Source organism: Mizuhopecten yessoensis, unplaced genomic scaffold, assembly GCF_002113885.1.
Source record: "Mizuhopecten yessoensis strain PY_sf001 unplaced genomic scaffold, ASM211388v2 scaffold716221, whole genome shotgun sequence".
Lineage (NCBI taxonomy): Eukaryota > Metazoa > Mollusca > Bivalvia > Pectinida > Pectinidae > Mizuhopecten > Mizuhopecten yessoensis.
Window position 1 is genome coordinate 36,344 of NW_018480008.1, and position 20,134 is coordinate 56,477.

The window sequence follows — 20,134 nt, forward strand, 5'->3', positions numbered from 1 at the left end:
TGGTACCCGCCCGTGATATTTGATTTACCTATTAAAGTACTAAGTTTAAATCATTGTTCTCATAACCACACAAACGTGCAATGCCCACGTATGGCAGAAACATGTATCTACTTTTATCTTAAACGCCACAACGTTATTCAACTATTGTAGATTTTACATTTAATCAGAACCAAAGATGTGAAACCAAAGAGGGCAAATACACTGTTGTGATCTGTGACCGCCTGGAATTTATTGTACGCGAAAAAATGGCTAAATGTTCATCTAGACAATTTCTCTTTCTGCTGTTTAATTTCCTATTTCTGGTAAGTACACAGCTTTGCATAAACCTGTCATGTAAAAACTAAATCTTTACCCTCATTTTTATAAAGTTTCGAAGGAACGATCCTCGCATTGTGATATAAACATACACCGATGTCTTTAATTGAATCCTTTTAACAAGTTCTTTACCACATTACATGGTAGAGAACAATGTTATATTTCAAATAGAATGTTGCAATGTAAACTCATACGTCTTAATAAATTGTTTAAATATTATTTAATAATTCCCCCTGTGTACTAACTGGAGATAACCAAAAGTTGTTTTCACTAATAGTAATATACTAACACTGTAGCATTTTTTTTATTTGAATGATTATTTTAAGAGATAAACATCTCGATAATATACCTTAGTCAATTAATTATGTTAAATTTACAGGGTTGTTGTTGTTCAATATTCTAGATGTCAACAGCTATCTTTGTGGTCGAGGATAAGTTGAAATGCTAATCCTAATCACGTCTAAATCTGTCCTTACTGTTACAGTGCCTTGGTCTGGGACTGGTAGGATTCGTGGCCTGGACCTTAGCGACCATTCCTACAGCCAACGAATTCATATCTGGTACACATGTAAGTAAATACAAGCTATAATCATATGTATGTATGTGTGTAGTAAGATATACAGATATGCGTAATTTGTTAAATATGTATATTTATTGTACTGGAAACATTTTGAACTTCTGTTACGCATGATACTATTAATTGTTATAACTTCGCAGGTTAAAAAATGTGTGGTTCCAAGAAAACAACATATCAGCTCGCAATAAATTATCCGGGACTCCTTACAATGCAACCAGATTCATATCAAATTAATAATAACATTGTCTTTCACTAGGAATTTATTTCATGATAATTCGTTGTACTGGTAATATCAGATATGCATTTTGTCAAACTATAGGACTGTAGGGTGTGGGTAAGAATTATAGGGCCGGTAGAGGTGTCTCCTAATAGTCTTGAAGAACCCCTGATGCCTTTGTCTGTGTAGACATAATTTATTAGCCAATAGTTATATTCGATTAAACCTGATTGAGCATCTTCCATCTGGTTACGCACTGATGCAGCTTGTAGAGAACTTGATTAGGTAGCAATACCGATACATGTTTAAACCCCTTTCACATACGTCGCACAACACAACAGGTAAACGACAGAAAACTGTGGGAACACATCATGCCGTAGTAGACCATTTTCAGAGAGTTCTGAACACGCTCAAAACGTTTTCGAGTTATATAATTTAATTCTCGACTCCGTGCTCATTTCGTAGGTCCGTTTTGCAGTGTCCTATAGCTGTGTCACGATAGACCTAGGTATTTAGTACGATTTTTGGGTCATATTAGACCCTCAGAATCGTATGAATTTCGAACAATAGTTCTACTATTGTCTCACTTTAAACCAACAACAATTCTACGAATATACTATCTTTGTTCTCCCTTTCTGCTACTGGCCTAGGATATGAGCAAGCAATAGTCGTGTAAAATCGTACGATTGTTGTAAGAAAACCTATCATCGCAGGGTGTTGTACAAAGGATTTTATACGCTCGCGAGTTAGAGCGACTAATGTTAAAATGCCGTCCATCTGTCCGTTAACACTTTCTGATATCAAGTTAGTAATTTTATTAAAAAACATTTTAACATTCAAGTTTTATTTATGTTCTAATGCCCTTTTGATTATTTTATATTAAATTGAAAATAATTAAATTAGTGAACTGACAATGGGGTAAATGAATATCATACGAAAACAAAATTCGATCTGTTTAGACCAGGGCCCAGGTGTTCAAACGGTGATTAGCTTAATAACTGTTTGACGACATATTTCAGTCTCTAATAATTTTGACAATATGCAAGGTAAAATCTCAATTTTTGCATGCTTTTTTATTGTGCTAACATATTTGCAATAAAGAAAGTTTTAACCAAGTTATAGCTGTAGTTAAAGATACAATGTAAGAAAGAAAAAAAAAAATTCCAAAATTTGAGCTAATCACTGACAAAGATAATCACCTTTTGAACAATGTGACCCAGGTTGTTAGATACTGACTCTGATTTGGAGGCATAGAAAGTATGGGAAATTTTATCAATATTAAAATAATTTATTGTGAGTGGCTCCAAACAATAACTTTTACAACATTCAAGATAAAAAAATAAATAAGGAAGCAAATACAGTTTGGACTGAGACTTTTGATGTTTGGGATGCTATACTGTTTATGCACTTCGTTTTAAGATATACTAACAGAACCCTGTAATTAACAGCGAACAAAGGGACAGATGCCGTCGTTATAGAATACGAATTTAAAAATTAAACTGAGTCTATTAAATTGTCATACAAACATGACAATAAGGGAAAAATCGTACAAATTCACTGTTCATACTTGCGTCGTGTAAACATAATCAAGTTAATGTGCTAAATAATGTTGCATTCTCTATAGCAGGTTATCTCCCCTATATCATCAGTGTGTAAGATGGAAACCGGGGACATGGAGTTAACTATTTTATTTTGTGTTGTAGGTAGTCACTTTGACCAGCTTTTGTCTCGGGTTTGTGATCATTATCATAGGTAAGTGTTTACTTAGGATACTGTTTGACGCGTGAATTTGTTCCTTCAATACTTCCACATTCATATATGCAATAGAACACACATATACTCATGTAACGTACACTAATGTCATATGTTTCGGAGTAAAAAATAAGATAGACCAGACGAGGGACCGCCTACTTCGCAAAAAGAAAGAATGAATTTTCATTGTTTTGTTGCTATGGATACGTTTTGCATGTTTACTGACGAACTCCTTAATTGATTTTGAGGTATTTTTCATGATAGCAATTTGTATATTACTTTGTCCTGATAACAGGAGGTATCGGCTGTGCTGCAGGGTTTTGCAAGGGATTATGTATACTGAAAACGGTGAGTATAATCGACTATATCCTAGTGTTATAGAACACAATATGCTTCGAAATAAATATAGTCCATTTCCTTAAATAATTATTTTCTTGGTGATATCATTTATTTCCTTGGTGATATCATTTATTTCCATGGTGATATCATTTATCTAAAGTTATCAATGTGTTATGTTTAAGTACAATTATCCTGATATTACTAATACCAACAAAATGCGTAAATACCATGGACATGCATGGTTTATATACTTATATATTAATATGTAATATAAACATATACATTGCAGTATCGTCTTGCACAGGTATGCTGCCTAGCAAATTAAGCCCAAAGACCAACTTTATCCAAAAAATGTTTCGCTGAACGAGAGTCGTTGACAAAAAAGAATGAAAATGATTCGGATCGTTAAGTTCTTTGAAATTTTCCAATGAGTTTTTTCTTTACTTCACTTGATCACTTTTTGCAAAGTAGCGTTAATGTATAGCTATGATTCCCATGTGTTTATGGTGTGTTATAAACACAACCTTTGTGTTTTTCATGTTACAGTATGCTTTATATCTCACAATTTGTCTTTGTAGTATGTCGGATTTATGTTGACCTTGTTATTCCTGGAGCTTGGACTTATATTTTTCATATATGCAGAGAAGTCACAGGTAATTTTATCAACAGTTTAGTATGTTAGATGATGATATCATTTTTATCCTACATCCTCATTGGTTAAATGATAATCACGTTTAGGTCGGTGATTTGTGATAATGACTCGGTGTTGCTATTTTTTAGAAACACCAGGTCAAATTTTCCTATATATTCACCTCAACAACAGTACAGAATTGATCAAAAACGTTCAGTGTTAAGAACTACCAGTAAACTTGAATGACTTGTAGTACTCACCTGTGCATTAAGGTAGGTAAATCTCACACAGAAGGTTAATGTCACACGGTAGGTAAATCTCACACAGAAAGTTAACATCACACGGTAGGTTAACGTCACACGGTAAGTAAGCGTAACACGGTAGGTTAACGCCATGCAGTAGGTTAACGTCACACGGTAGATACACGTCACACTTTTTGTTCTCTCTGTTTTCCAGATACCAAGCGTCATGCTCGACTCCTGGGACGGACTGAATACAGACACACAGTATAAGATTCAAAGCGAGGTAAATGTTCACTTCACGTTCCGATATAGTGTGCTATTGGGACGCCAAGACAATTATTGTTTTCAAATTTCTTCCCAACGATGATTTTCACGGGCTGCTGCCAGCCTAATAATGACCGCACTTTTGATATAGATGTCTGCTAACATAAGTTTGATATTTCATCACCTATTTGATATAGTTATAAAACGAAAGCCATCGTATCTTAGAATCTTTTTGACTAAAAAGACATTTGTTATAACTTGTACGGCTATGTTGTTACAGTTGGAGTGTTGCGGTATACAGAACTATACGGAGTACGGAACGGACGTGGAATCCTACCCCTCTAGCTGCTTTGTTGTGTATGGCGTCACTGGAATCATCGAGAAAACAGTCGATAACCTCTTCACAGTGAGCAAAGCTTATATTACACCAATTAAACTATTTTTATCTGGTTATCACTTGTGTTGGCATGAATAACCTTTTATAACCCGAAGGATAAAATAGATATTGGTTTTTTAAACAACATTTAACATCAATGATATGAATACAACCATAATGCATGCATGATTTAAGTTGTAATAATCTATTATTTTTTCTTTCTCAACGTATTTCATTAACTTAATGTCAACCGGCCAGAGTATGTCGTATTCTATAAAACCGGTTTTGTTATTTCAAGGTGGACTGTCTGACTCAGATGCAGACCTGGTTGAATGATCACGTCCCCATATGGGTCTCTGTCATCGTGGCCGTTGCTGTAATAGAGGTAGGTGTCTGGACTCTACAGCGGTGTTGGCAAAGAGCGATTGATGAGTTTATCAAAATTATATAATAAATATCTATAATGTAGGCGCACAGTAGAAATCATGGTGTCCGTCTCATCGGCCGTCCGTCCACAATGTGTTAGCTTATCTTATCTCATAATCCAGCAGCCTTACATTTTTACATTGTTTACATATTGATAAAATATTGCATATGTAGATGTGCAGTAGGGGGCTAAAAGTGCCTAAGGTCGAAATCACAGTCACTGTTGCTAAATGGGTATCCTTGGCTATTGTGGGTGATAAATACGGCCATACACACAGCAGAGCCCTTGGTTCCATATAAATGATAAATTTCCTGATTGTTTATCATGTATGGGGGTCATCACTGTATGCATAAAATAATTAAAATAACAGTGATATACTGTAATAGACATGTATTCAATCTGTAAGACTAGTGTGATATCTAATTGCTGAACATGATTTGATAAAGTTGATAACAAAATTGTGCCATACTGTGTGTCATATTCAATTGCCAATAGATCAATATAAGAAATGACGGTCAAAAGTTACACTACCTATTATATGATAGTTAATGCTGCATGAAATGGAGCGTGAGCGATATTTTACTAGTTCTAAGTGATATACATGTGTCGTCTGTAGTATTTTGTTTTTAATAGTATCATAATTTAACACCACGTGTTAGTAAAATCAATCATATCAGTTTGTCATGTAATATAACGATACTAATTAATAATTTCTCTTCATTAATATACAGTGCTTAAGCGGCCTCGCCTCCTGTATATTCTTACAACGGGTTCAAAAAAAGTTGAAAGTCGAACCTGTCAACGACGATGATGGAACAAATGCGGACATAGAAATGGCAGTTATGGAGGCAGGTTCATCGGACGACAGGGTGTCTGATGAGGAAAATCAAGAAAATGACAATAGAATAAACTCTACTGGTTTGATACTTGTGACTCCTGCCTCGGAACAGGATATAAAGGATAATACGACTATCGATTATCTCAGTGAGAAAAACGTCGATTCATTATCAACGAATTCTCAAAGCGAAGTCAAAGATGAAACAGAAGACGTGATCCATTCTCAAGCAACAATTGATGATCCGTCATTGATACTAGTAGCCTCTGTTTCAAATAAAGAACCAGCTATACACGAAACCAATGATTCTATTGCTGACAATGAAGTGGAGATCGTCGCTCTGACACAAACGGCTCCTGGAGATGGGCAGGACAATCGAGCTGACGAAAATAACGACGATTTAAGTTCAAATCAAAATACACCCGAACCGTCTGTGATAGTAGTTGCCTCTATAACCAAAGGTGAAACATCTGTAACAAGAAAAACAACAGATTCGTCTGATCAGGACAAAGTGGATTCATCAGTCCATGGAGAAAGGGATGAAGATGGTGATTTAAAGGTCGATAACAAAGATAGTGACAATATTTCCCAACATAGCGAGCCTGATCGGAGCTTGATCGTGGTCGTCTCTGTAACCAAGGGAGAAACATCAACGGACAAGGAAGCGAACAAAATTGTTGATAATGATCAGAGGGATATCGAAACCCTGACTCGGACGCCTCCTTTGGATGATACGAAAGATGCAAAAGATGAAAAAGTTGAAGATAAAAGTACATGCGATCAGACAATCGTAATAATTGCTTCTGAAAGAGATGACGAGAATTCAGTAAGATCAGAAAATAAAGCGATCGACGAATCTATAGACGAGAAAAGTAACGAAGATAAAAACGACACCATGTCTATTCATAGTTTACCTGATCCGACTCTGTTACTGGTTGCCTCGGTTTCAAGGAAAGAAACTACCGTGACAGACACCAAAGACGATGCTAATGGCATTGAAGTGGACACAGTCGCAATGGTGCAAATGACACCGAAAGACACGAACAAAGTGGACAGGCAAGACAACATTTCAAATCCCGAACCATCCGACCAAAATGTGTTATTAGTCGCATCATTGACAAAGAGAGAAACGGCACAGAAAAACGGTTTTGAAGATACAGTGGGTACAATGTCCGAAGAACAACCTGAACTCAAAGTCAAAGAAATAATAAAGGAGAGCAATGACGATCTAAGTTCAAATCCAATAGAACCTGATGCATCATTTATTACGGTAACCTCTCTGTCACACGCAGAGAATTCTGACGTAAAAGAAGTCACTGATTCTGCAGACAAGGTTGAAGTCGGTTCCGTAGCTCAGACACAAATGAATACAGTCGCCGTTAATGACGATGGCAACACTGACATCACCCAAGATATCAATTCCGAACATATTGTCCCCGAGAAATCTTTGGTATTGTTTACTTCTGAACAAGAGATAGAAATATCTGGCAAAAAGGAAACAACTGATTCTTTGAAGGATTATGCAGTAGATACAGCAGTCTTGGAAGAAATGAATGGTAACAGGGAAAAAGAAAACAATGATGAAAAAGATGACGTCACAATTTCTATTCATAGCACTTCTGAACCTTCTCTATTATTTGTTGCATCATTGTCAAAGGACTCTTCAGAAATAGTAGACGACAAGGAAATGGAAACAACTGCTTCGACACATATGGTTTCCGAGGATGTGACGAGCAATATAAAAGACGAAAACGACGACAATTTAAGTTCAAATGAAAGAACATCCGACCTGTCTGTGATAGCAGTTGCCACTGTGACGAATGGAGAAACATGTGGTATAAAGAAAGTGACCGATTCGTCTGTACTAGACCAAGTGGGATCAGTCCCGGAGGAAATAGAGGAACATGGTGATTTGAAGGACGATCATAAAGATGGTGACAGTATTTCCCGACAAAGCGAGCCTGATCTGAGCTTGGTCATGGCCGTCCCTGTAACAAAGGGTGACACGGTTGAGGAGGGGAAGATCATTGTTGACAATTATCAGGGGGATATCGCAACCCCGACTTGGACAACTCCTGGGGACGAAACAAAAGATGAGAAAAATGATGACACCATTTCCAATAAAAGTACATCCGATCAGGATATGGAATCGATTGTTCCAATTTCAACTACTACAAAAACGAATTATTCTGAAGAGAATGACGTGAATACAATAACGTCGGCAAGTAAGGCTATCGACGCATCGATGGAGGAGATAAATGATGAAAATAAAGACGACACTATCTCTATTCATAGTTTACCTGATCCGACTGTTTTACTGGTTGCCTCAGTTTCAAAAACAGCCGTGGTGGATACTAAGGATACCATTGATAACATTGAGATGAACAATATACAAATGGCATCAAGTGATATGAAAGAAATTAACACAGAAGAAAAACAAGCCGACGTTTCCAGTCCCGAACCACCCGACCCGTCTTTGATATTGGTCCCATCTGTGACGAAGGAGGAAACGTTACCAGAAAATGAAACTGTTACGGTGTCTGAAGAACAAACGGGGCTCCAAGAAATGACAAAGGAGAGCAAAGATGAAAGAGACGAAGAAACAAATTCAAATCAAATAAAACCTGATGTGCCATTGCTTATGGCCGCCTCTGTGTCACACGCAGAGAAATCAAATGTGAAGGAAGCCACGGATTCTGTTGACAATTATGAAGTCGATTCCGTAGCTCAGATACAGATGAATGCAGTCGACATTAGTGAAGATGACAACACTGACATGATCAAAGACATAAATTCTGATCATATTGTCACTGATCCATCTTTGAAAATGCTCATTTCTGAGAAAGAAGGGGAGATGTCTACGGAAAAGGAAATTTCAGATTCTTTTAAAGAAGAAGTAGTAGACACAGTTGCCCTGAAACAAATTGAGCATAACACGACAACGGAGAACAATGGTGAAAAAGATGATGACGCCACCATTTCCATTCAAAGCACATCTGAACCGTCTTTATTTCTGGTTGCATCATTGTCCAATGAAGAATCATTTTCTTATCCAGCCAACAGAGATGCAAAAGACGACAATGAAGGAGAGATAGTCGCTCTAAAACGTATATATCCCAATAATGTAATGGATAATGAGAACGACGTAACAGGCGACGATACAAGTTCAAATCACAGTACATCCGACCCCTCTGTGGAAGCAGAAACGTGTGAAATAACGAAAGCAACCGATTCGTCTAAACACGAAAAAGTTGAATCATTTATCCCGGAGGAAATTGAGGAAAATGGTGATTTAAAGGACGATAACAAAGAAGGTGACAATATTTCCCACCAGAGCACGCCAGACCAGAGCTTGGTTATGGTCGTCTCTGTAACGAAGGAATCATCAACGGACAAGGAAGTGAATACAATTGTTGATAATGATCAGGGCGACATCGAAACACCGACATCAACGACCCCTGATGACGTTAAAAAAGATGAAAAAGATGATGATACCGTATCAAATCAAAGTACATGCTGTGAGGAAATGGTATTGATTACCCCGACTTCCACAAAACAGACACCTTCTGAAAATAAAATAATGGATTATACGTCACAGGATGACGTCAATACAGTTACATCAGAAGACAAAGACATGGCAGTGTTGGTAGAGGAAAGAAATTGTGAAAATAAAGAAGACACCATTTCTATTCATAGTCTACCCGATCCGACGCTGTTACTGGTTACAACAGAATCAAGGACAGAAACGTCCGTGATGGAAAATAAGGACGCTGTTGATGACATTGAAGACGACACAGTAGCATTGGAACAAATGACACCATTAGATGTGAAAGACATTAGCAAAGAGAATAGTCTAGACAATATTTCCAGCCATAATCCATTCGACCCGTCTTTGATGTTCGTTGCAACTGTGACGCAGGAAGAAACGCTCCCAGAAAAAGAAATATTTTTTAAAGATGCACCAGTAAGAGAGGATGTAGAGGGAATGGATATCAAAGAAATGATAAAGTATAACAAAGATGAACATGAAAATGACACGAGTTCCACTCCATTAGAACCTGATGTGTCATCGATTAGGGTCGCCGCTGTATCATACGCTGAAAGGACAGATGTAAACGAACTCACAGATGCTGTTGACAAGTTTGAAGTTAGTTCTGAAGCTCAGACACAGATGAAAACAGCTGATGTTAAAGACGACAAAAAACCCGACATCACCGAAGACATTCGTTCCGAACACATGATGCCCAATCCACATTTGATAATGCCTAAATCTGAGCAAGAGGGAGAAAAATCTGGCGAAATGGAAACTACTGATCTTTTGAAAGATGAAGAAGTAGATAGAGCAGCCTTGGAAGAAATGGAACATAACCAGGCGATGGAGAACAATGATAAAAAAGATTATGACGTCACCATTTCTGTTCAGAGCACTTTTGAACCGTCTTCATTACTTGGTGCAACATTTTCAAATGCAGAAACGTTTATTGAAGAAGGCATTACAGATGTAGTGGGCGACGATGAAGGGGAAACAGGAGCTCTGAATCAAACGGTGCCTGTTGATGGGAAAGACGAAAACAAAAATAAAATCATTGGAGAACCTATTTCCTTGACACCTGAAATGCCTTTAATAGTTGCTGCGTCTTTATCAAATGAAGAAACATCTCCTATAAAGGAAACTTCTGATCGGGGAGCGCAAGACAATGGAGCGATACTCAAAGTGTCGAGAGAAGAGAGTAAAGATAAAAAGGATATCGGCAGCATTTCGCTTCATGTATCACATGACAAGTCAGATTCGTTAGTACCATACAAAGTGGATACGGCATCATTCGAACAAATGGTCCCACCTGATGTAACTTCTGCGATGGTGGGAATAACAAATTCGAAGGAAAAAGATGCAAATGTAGCTGTTGAACGAACGGCGATTAATGATGTTCCAACGAATGACTCAAACTCTATGAATATCACATTCGATCCTTCATTGACACTGAGCGCCACGGCGAACACTGCCGAGTTATCCGCGCAAGCCAACATGGACGCATTTGCATTAGATCAACCTGATGATGTGAAAGAAGACACAACGAATCAAACTGAAGACAACACCGTTTCAAAACAAGGTACATCTGATTCCTGTTTGCAACTAGTTGCTTCGATGTCATCATTAGACGAAACATCAGACCAAAATGGTATGAACACTATAACTTTGGATCAAACGGCGATCGATGTACCAACTGACATTTCCATTCATAGTCCACCTGATAAGGCTTCGACATTGGAAGCTAGAGTGTCATTTTCGAAAAAAAATGCAATTAAGGAATCTGAGGATTTTTCAGGGATAGAAGACATGAGCACAGAATCCTCCGACGTGGCAGATGGTGCAAAATTCAAAATAGCTGATGCCACCACTTCCAATGATAACACACTTACTCCATCCTTGACAGTGGTTCACCCAGTACCAACTGAAGATGCATACAATGTAGAGGAAAAATCAGAAAATGGCGACGTAGTCGACATGGACATATTACCGATGGATCAAATAGAAGCCTGTGGTACGGATGAAACAGTTGATGGCCTCTTTTCTATTCAAAGCACCCATGATTCACCATCAACTGATGCGGACGGCACAAATTCCGATCATGTTGGACATGCTAGATATTTGTCTGTGGTGGAAGATGTCGGCATAGAAGCATTAGAACAAGACAAACATAAGAATGTGAAGGACAATTACAAAGATGAGTTTGAAGACGATTCCACTCCTAATCATGGTGCACGTGATCCCTCTTTGGAACCAGTTGCTATGGTGTCAGCTAATGAAATGCATGCCACAAATGAAGATGTAGATGCGTCACAAACAGAGATCACTGAAACCATACCGAATACATCAGAAGAAGAAGACATAGACGCAATGCCTAAAGACCAAACGGAGGACTGTGATGAGTCAGACAGCAGGAAGGAACAAATAGACGAGGACACCAATTCGAACCTTGATATTCACGTTATGCCTATGGAAATTATTCCTTTGGTATTAACAAATGTGTCACAAAAAGTTGTCACTGATGCAATACCGTTGGAACACACGGAGCCTAGTAATCTGAAGTTTAATAACATTATAGAAACAACAAACGACTCAATTTCCAAACAAATAACACTCGATTTAACTTCAGACCTTGTTGCACCGTTACCAATGCCGGAATTGACTTCAATCAAGGAATCCGATAACTCGGAAACAGAAAACACGGATGCATTACCGATGCATGAAAAGGAGCCTTGTTATTTAGAAAACGATAGCAAGGATGTAAAAGACGACGACAACATCATCAATCAAACTTTGAAACAAACTGAGTTGTTGTCAAATGGTGAAAAATCTATCGTAACGGAAAATAAAAACACAACAGTAAATGAAGTTTCGGACACAATAAAATTGGAACAAACGAAGTCTGACGATGTTACAAGAGATAGCAAGGAAGAAATTACCGACGACACTGAAGACACACTTGGTTCGTCTTTGGAACTTGGTGCCTTGGTATCAACGAATGAAACATATGCAGTAAATGCTGACGAGTCAAAAATAGAGGTCATAGACGCAGTTCCGATAAATCAAACTATACATGGTGATATGGATAATGAGACTACAACCAATCCCACTTCGGAAATGATTGCGTCTGTATTAATCCAAGAAAAGTCGTTCATAGAAGAAACAGAATCATCAGAAAAAGGCATTATTGGTGCATGTCAGATGGATCAAACGGAGGCTTGTGAAGTGGAAAACAATAACAAGAATGAAGCAGAGGATACCAACTCCACCATTCAAAGTACACAGGATTCATCTTTGAAACAAGCTCCTTTGGTTTCACCTGATGAAAAATTTACCGTTGCGGAATGTACAAACTCAACAGCGAACGAAAATCCAGACACACCAGAATTTGAAAAAACAGATACTGACGTTGTAATGGACGTTAGCGAGGAAAGAGTATCCAAGGATACTCTTTCCAATCATGGTATGAATGACCCGTCTTTGGAGCTTGATGCTATGGTATCAACAGAAGCGTCAAAACAATTCAGCGGAGCAACGCCGACTGAACAAACGGCGCCTGGTGGTTTGAAGAACAATGACTATATTGAAACGACAAACGACCCAATTTTCAATCAAATAACACTCGATTCCACTTTAAACCTGGTTGTACCAGTATCAATGCCAGAAATAACTTCAATCAAGGAAACCGATAACTCGGATACAGAAGGTACGAAGACATTACCGATGGATGAAAAAGAGCCTTGTAATTTAAACAACGATATCAAGGATGAAACAGACTACGACACATTCACCATTCAAACTTTAAAACATTCTGATTTGATATCAACTGGTGAAAATACTACAGAAAAAAAAGTTCTGGACACAACAATACTAGAACAAATGAAGGCTGACGATGTTACAAGCAAGAAAGAAGAAATGGCCAACGACACTCCTTCCAATGAAGATACACGTGATCCGACTTTGGAACTTGGTGAAATTGTATTAGCTAATGAAAATTCCGTACTAAATGAAGTTACTGGTGTGTCAAGAATGGAGCTCGTAGACGCAGTTACGATCGAACAAACTTTACCTGGTGACCCGAAGTTCGAGATGGATAATGAAATAACACCCATTCCCACCTCAGGACTAATTGCGACTGTATCAATCCCAGCAATAACTTCAATCGAAGTAACAGATTCATCAGAAAAAGATGTAATTGTTGCATGTCAGATGGATGAAACGGAGGCTTGTGTTGTGGAAAACGATAACGGGAATGAACAAGAGGACACATTCACCTCTCAGAATTTGTCTTTGAAACAAGCTGTTCAGGTATCAACTGACGAAAAAACTACCATTTTCTCCTCAGAACTAGTTGCGCCGGTATTGACGCCACACATGGTTTCAATCAAGGAAACTGATTCATCAGAAAAGGAAGGCATGGAGACATTACCAATGGATCAAACGGATGACACCTTCACCACTCAAACGCTGAAACTTACTGATGAAAAGTATATCATTACAAAAGATACAGCCACAACGGAATTGGAACAAAGGGAGGCAAGCGATGTGACAAACGATAACAAGGAAGAAAGTACTGACGGCACTCTTTGTAAAGAAGGTAAGCCTTATCCGTCTATAAAGCCTGTTGCCTTGGTATCAACAAATGACATGATTTCAATTGATGAAGTTGCTGATACGTCAGTAGGAGAGATCGTTGACACAATACCGATTCTAGATGATTTGGTATCAACTCAGGACACGTTTGCAGTTGTTGAACAATCAGATACTACAGGCGACGAAGTTCCGGACACAACAGCATTGGAGAAAGGTGAAGGTGGCAATGTAACAGACAGTAAGGAGGTTATTGCCGACAGCAGTATTTCTGATCATGGTACACATGATCCGTGTTTGGGAATGTCTGCTTTGTTATCCACAGATAAGTCAGAAAAAGAAGTCGCTGGCGCAATACTGACTGAGCACACGGCGTCTGTTGATCTGCAGCACAACACCGATAACAAAACAACAAACGACACAGTTCCTGACCAAATACCACTCGATCTGAATTCAGAACTGGTTCTGACGGTGCCAAGTTCAGAAAGTTCAGAAATGCCTACAATAAAGGAAACCGAGTCAATGGAAACATTGCCGACGGATGAAATGGTGTCTTGTCATTTCGAAAACAATAACAAGGATGTAACATCTGACGACATCTTAACCACTCAAAGTATACAGGATCCTTCTTTCAAACGAACAAATGAAACATCTGTCATGGAAGAAAATGAAAACATCACAAAAATTGAAATATCGGACACACAAGCATTGGGACAAACAGAGACTCGCCATGTGACGACGGATAATGAAGAAATAGCCGAGGCCACTATTTCCAATGAAAGATTGCATGATCCGTCTTTGGAAATTGTTGCTTTGGTATCAACTGATCAAACGTATGCAACAGATGCAATTGCTGATAAGTCAGAAAAAGAGGTCGTTGAACAAACGGTACCTGCTCTTCTGACGCTCGATATCGGTAATGAAACTGCACCCGATCCCGATTCGAAATTGATTGCATCTGTATCAATTCAAGTAATGTCTACAGTCGAAGAACCCGATTTATCAGCAAAAGAAAGTATTGGTGAATTACAAATTGATCAAACCGTGGCTTGTGGGGTGGAAAACGATGACAAAGGTAAAAATGAGGATATCACCTTCACTCAAATTACTCGGGATTCATCTTTGAAACAAGCTGCTCTGGTATCAACTGATGAAAAATTTACCATTGCCGAACAGACAGACGTCACAGAAAACGAAGATCCAGATACAACAGAACCGGAACAAATGGAGGCTGACATTGTGACAGGCGAAAACAAAAAGGAAATGACAGAGGACACTATTTCCAGTCATGGTTTGCATGATCCGTCTTTGGAACTTGATGTTTTGGTATCCACAAAAGAAATCGATGAAATAGCTGATGCGTCAAAAGAAGAGGCCTTCAGCGCAATACCGATTGAACAAACAGTAACGAGTGATCTTACGATCGACATTCAAACGCAGGACTCGTCTTCGAAACTAGCTGCTTCGGTATCAGCAAATACATCTAAACTAGTGGAACAATCAGACATCACTAACAACGATCATCTGGTTAAAACAGCATTGGAGAAGAAAACGGATAATGAAGATGCGACAGACGGTAACAAAGAAGAAATAGCCAGATACTCTTTTGCCAATGAAGACTTTGACCAAACGGTACCTGATGATCTGACGCTCGATATCGGTAATGAAACTGCACCCGATTCTCATTCAGAACTGATTGCATCTGTATCAACCCAAGACATCTCTTCAGTCGGAGAAACAGATTCGTCAGAAAAAGAAAGTTTTGATGCATTACAGATTGATCAAATGGAGGTTTGCGAGGTGGAAAGCAAAAGAGCTAGCGATACTATCACCATTCAAAATACAAAGGATTCATCTTCGAAACAAGCAGCCTTGGTATCAACAAATAAAACGTCTTCAATTGTGGAAAATTCAGATACCTCGTACAATGAAGATCTGGAAACAGCAGCACTGGGAAAAACAGATGCAACAGATGATAACAAGGAAGAAATAGCCAAGATTACTATGTCTGATCATAATAGGCATGATCCGTCATTGGAATCTAATGTTATGGCATCAAATGACGAAACTTCCTCAATCAATGAAGATCCTGATACGGCAAAGAAAGTGGAGGCTGATACATTACCAATTTATAAAACGGCACCAAGTGATTTGGAATCATCTCTCGAAATGTCTACAATCAAGGAATCAAATACTTCAGAAAAGGAAGCTAAGGACACTTTACCTATGGACCAAGTAGATTCTTGTTATGTGAGAAACGACAAGAAGGAAGAAACAGCTAACGATTGCATCAACATTCAAAATACTGCAGATTCATCCTTGAAAGCAGATGCTTTGGAATCAGCTGATGAAATATACACAGATATCACAAATGAAGCTTCGAATACAGCAGCGTTGGAACAAAATGAAGCTGGTGATCTGACAGACGGTGGCACAGAAAAACTAGCTGACGAAACTGTTCAAAATGATGGTAAACCTGAGCCCTCTGGTGAACCTAATGCTGTTGTATCAAACAATGAAAGACTTGCAATTAATGTAGATATTGATGCGTCAGAAAACGGACACGTAGACATAACAACGTCAGCAGAGCACGACATGAACGTATTTCCTATGGATCAAATGGAGGCTGGTGCTACGAAACATGTTAGCAAAGATGACTTAGCTGAGGAAACCATTTCTGCACATGATACACATAATTCTTCTCCGAAGCCAGCTGATTTGGAATCAAATGATGGAGAGTCTACGAATGAGGGCACTATTGATTCGTCAGAAAAAGAAGACGTGGACAGCGAAGTATTAGACGATAAGGAGGACAGTGATGTAATGAACTACAGCAAAGAGGAAGCTGCTGAGGATGTTTCACTTTCACTAACAACCGATCAAACGCCAGAAGAGGGCACGAATTCTGAAGCAATGGAAATGAATAATGCTGGCCCAATATTACCTCTAGTGCAAGACACTGATGAGAAGCTAAAACCAAAAGGAGATGAGATCATTAGTGAATTATTGAATACAATGGAACAACCTATTAAATCTCCAACAAACACTATGACATCTATGGAAGGAAAACATACCGAAGGAGTTATTGGTAAAGCTGAAACTCGCTCTGTAAAGGATGAATTCGCTCTCGAACAGCCTAACAACCAAGAGTCAGTAGATCTTTTGTACCGACAAGAGTGCTTAGAAGCAGGACGTAGTCCGTTACCCGAATCTTCATCAAGCCAAATCGAAGAAATGTCATTTAGAAACACAGATGAGAAAAAGAACGGTCGAAAAGAAGTCCAAGATAAACACGATAAGGGAACTGTTGATGAAGGCAAAAAAATTGAGTCTAAGGAAGAACAGTTCATGCATTTGGAAGGAGAAGAAAATAAATCAACGATCGATGAACCTGTTGACAAGAGCCACGACCAGATTCAGGACGAAGTGAAACAAATAGAAAAATGTGATGACACTTACAAACCAGTTAAATTAGAAGACAAAAATGAATGTCAGGCTATCAGAGATTCAGATCAAACAAACGCAGAGGAAGACAGAACAACAAACAACGTATCAAAACCTACTGACAAACAAATATCAAAACCATCAGTGGATCAAAATGAAGATGAAATACAGAAAGATAGCGAAAAAACTTCATTGGATATTCATCCGAAAAATATCACTAGCAATCAGATTGCAAGTGATTCAGAGGAGGCTAATGGTGCGGAGTTATTGGACGACCATATCAAAGACAAAACTCCTAAAAACGGAGATATTGATGGTACAATTTCTTCTTCTTCACTTAAGATTGATTTGAACGAAGCAGGGTGTCAACGAAATGAGTCAGAAAAGGACAATAATTCAGACAATGAAGAATACAAAGATGCGTTGGATTATGTACCGGAAGTAGAAGAGTTTACATTGGCACCAGAAGAAAAAAGAGTAAGTGACAAACCAAAGGTCAATCCAAAATCAAAGGGACAACAGCGTATAGACATATCACACGGAAAAGGCAAATCAAGCTTCAAAAAGGGGGCTAAGAAAGAAGTGAAGGAAACAGCTACAAAAGGTTCTAAGAAATCAACAACGGAGGCGGAAGGAAAAGGCCCAAAATCGATAGTCAAGGAAAAACAAAACAGTTTCAAACAGAAAGCGGCTTTCGTTAACCGGGTTGTTTGGCGATAACACTGGTAAGATAATAATATTGACTATCATTCTTACCAGATGAAGGTTTTCTATGAAAATGGATATATTGACAGACTGCTGCAATACAAATCTGTGAGCATTTCTGATGTGTCAGGAACTAAACAAACTCAATGAGACAAAAAGAAGTGAAAAGAAATTATGTCATATACTGAAGTTTTTAAAGTTGATGAAACAGTATCGCTACAAAGTAAATTAAACCATTTTGATATCGTGGGGATGTTAGCAAATTTTGTATGAGTGCTTAACATCATGTGTTTATTTTTCACCTGTGTTGATAATTACGTTTGTGTTCAATCCAAGGATAAAACGAAATATACGACCGCGAAGGGAAAATCGGAAAATGACCTCCGGGCTGTAACGACTCAAATTGTTATCAACTAGAGACGTTATCAATAGGATCATCGTCTTTATCATGCAATGTGAGTTTATGAACTATAGTGAAGAGAATGGCATCATATTACTGTTTATCCCCAACAAGGGAAACCAAAGAATTAACTGTGTTATTATTTAGGTTAGATTATCTATTAACGTAACATCCCATTATTATCTTTAAGCATTAGCCATTAAAAAACATTGATACCTTTGATAACAAGTGATTTATATAGAAGATTAGAAATAGGATACGAGTATATCAAGTCTATTTCACATCATCCGTAGGTGTTTTCTTTAGTTGTTTATACTTACAATGTAATTTCGTTTCGTGCCTCCCGGATTGTATTGATGTACAAAACTGATATTTAGTATGTTTTTTTTCCCGATAAACAGCTATGTATTAAAGGATTTATTGTACGTGTTTGTATAATATGCAGTTATCATACTACTATTGTTTATATATAATTAGTTTTATTGCTAGCCCTGTCATCTTATTGTTTACACGACGTCGGTTTTATAACCAATAAATGAAGCGGTTCGCGTGTATCATATTAAATAACCAAATAGGAGCACAATCTGGAAATAATTTATTATCTTGATCTAGACAATATTTCTTAAACGACTATTGAAATGTTATTTTAGTATTACCTGTTCTCTTTTGTTATGTTACCTCAGTGTGGTTGTTTTGTTGCCACAGTAAATTTTACCCGTGTGTCTGCTTTATAAGACCAGTAGTTTTAACCCGTCTGTTTGTTATATAAGCTCAGAAGAGCTCAGTAGTTTTAACCCGTATATTTTCTATATAAGCTCAGTACACTATACAAGCTTGTTTGTTATATAAATTCAGTACATTATATAAGCCTGTTTGTTATATATAAATTCAGTACATTATATAAGCCTGTTTGTTATGTAAGCTCAGTAGACTTAACCCGTCTGTTTGTTATGTAAGCTCAGTAGACTTAACCCGTCTGTTTGTTATATACATTCAGTAGACTTCACCCGTCTGTTTGTTATGTAAGCTCAGTAGACTTAACACGTCTGTTTACTATGTAAGCTCAGTACACTATACAAGCCTGTTTGTAATGTAAGCTCAGTAGACTTAACTCGTCTGTTTGTTATGTAAATTCAGTAGACTTAACCCGTCTGTTTGTTATGTAAGCTCAGTAGACTTAACCCGTCTGTTTGTTATGTAAGCTCAGTAGACTTAACCCGTCTGTTTGTTATACAAATTCAGTAGACTTCACCCGTCTGTTTGTTATGTAAGCTCAGTACTCTTAACCCGTTCGTTCGCTATGCAACTCGTATCATATATTCGCTATGGTAGCTCAATGGGTAGATTTAACTTAATTAATGAAGCTGTCAATACATAGTGAGATCCGTTATTTTGTATAACTAGAGATTGTTATTATTAACTTTATCACTGACATGTCTGATTTAAGTCTTATTGTTGAATTACCGAATATTTATGTTTTGGTGTCAGTTT

The 20,134-nt window shown here is 37.9% G+C and overlaps 1 protein-coding gene across 1 annotated transcript; it reads left to right on the top strand.

Moving 5' to 3' along the window:
* Positions 1-245: 245 nt before the first annotated feature.
* Positions 246-18,258, top strand: LOC110442163. Its single transcript, XM_021485632.1, has 7 exons — positions 246-302; positions 800-883; positions 3,779-3,853; positions 4,288-4,356; positions 4,618-4,743; positions 5,012-5,098; positions 5,872-18,258. Exons 1-7 carry the CDS (start codon positions 246-248, stop codon positions 18,256-18,258), a joined length of 12,885 nt encoding a protein of 4,294 aa, XP_021341307.1.
* The last annotated feature ends 1,876 nt before the right edge of the window (positions 18,259-20,134 follow it).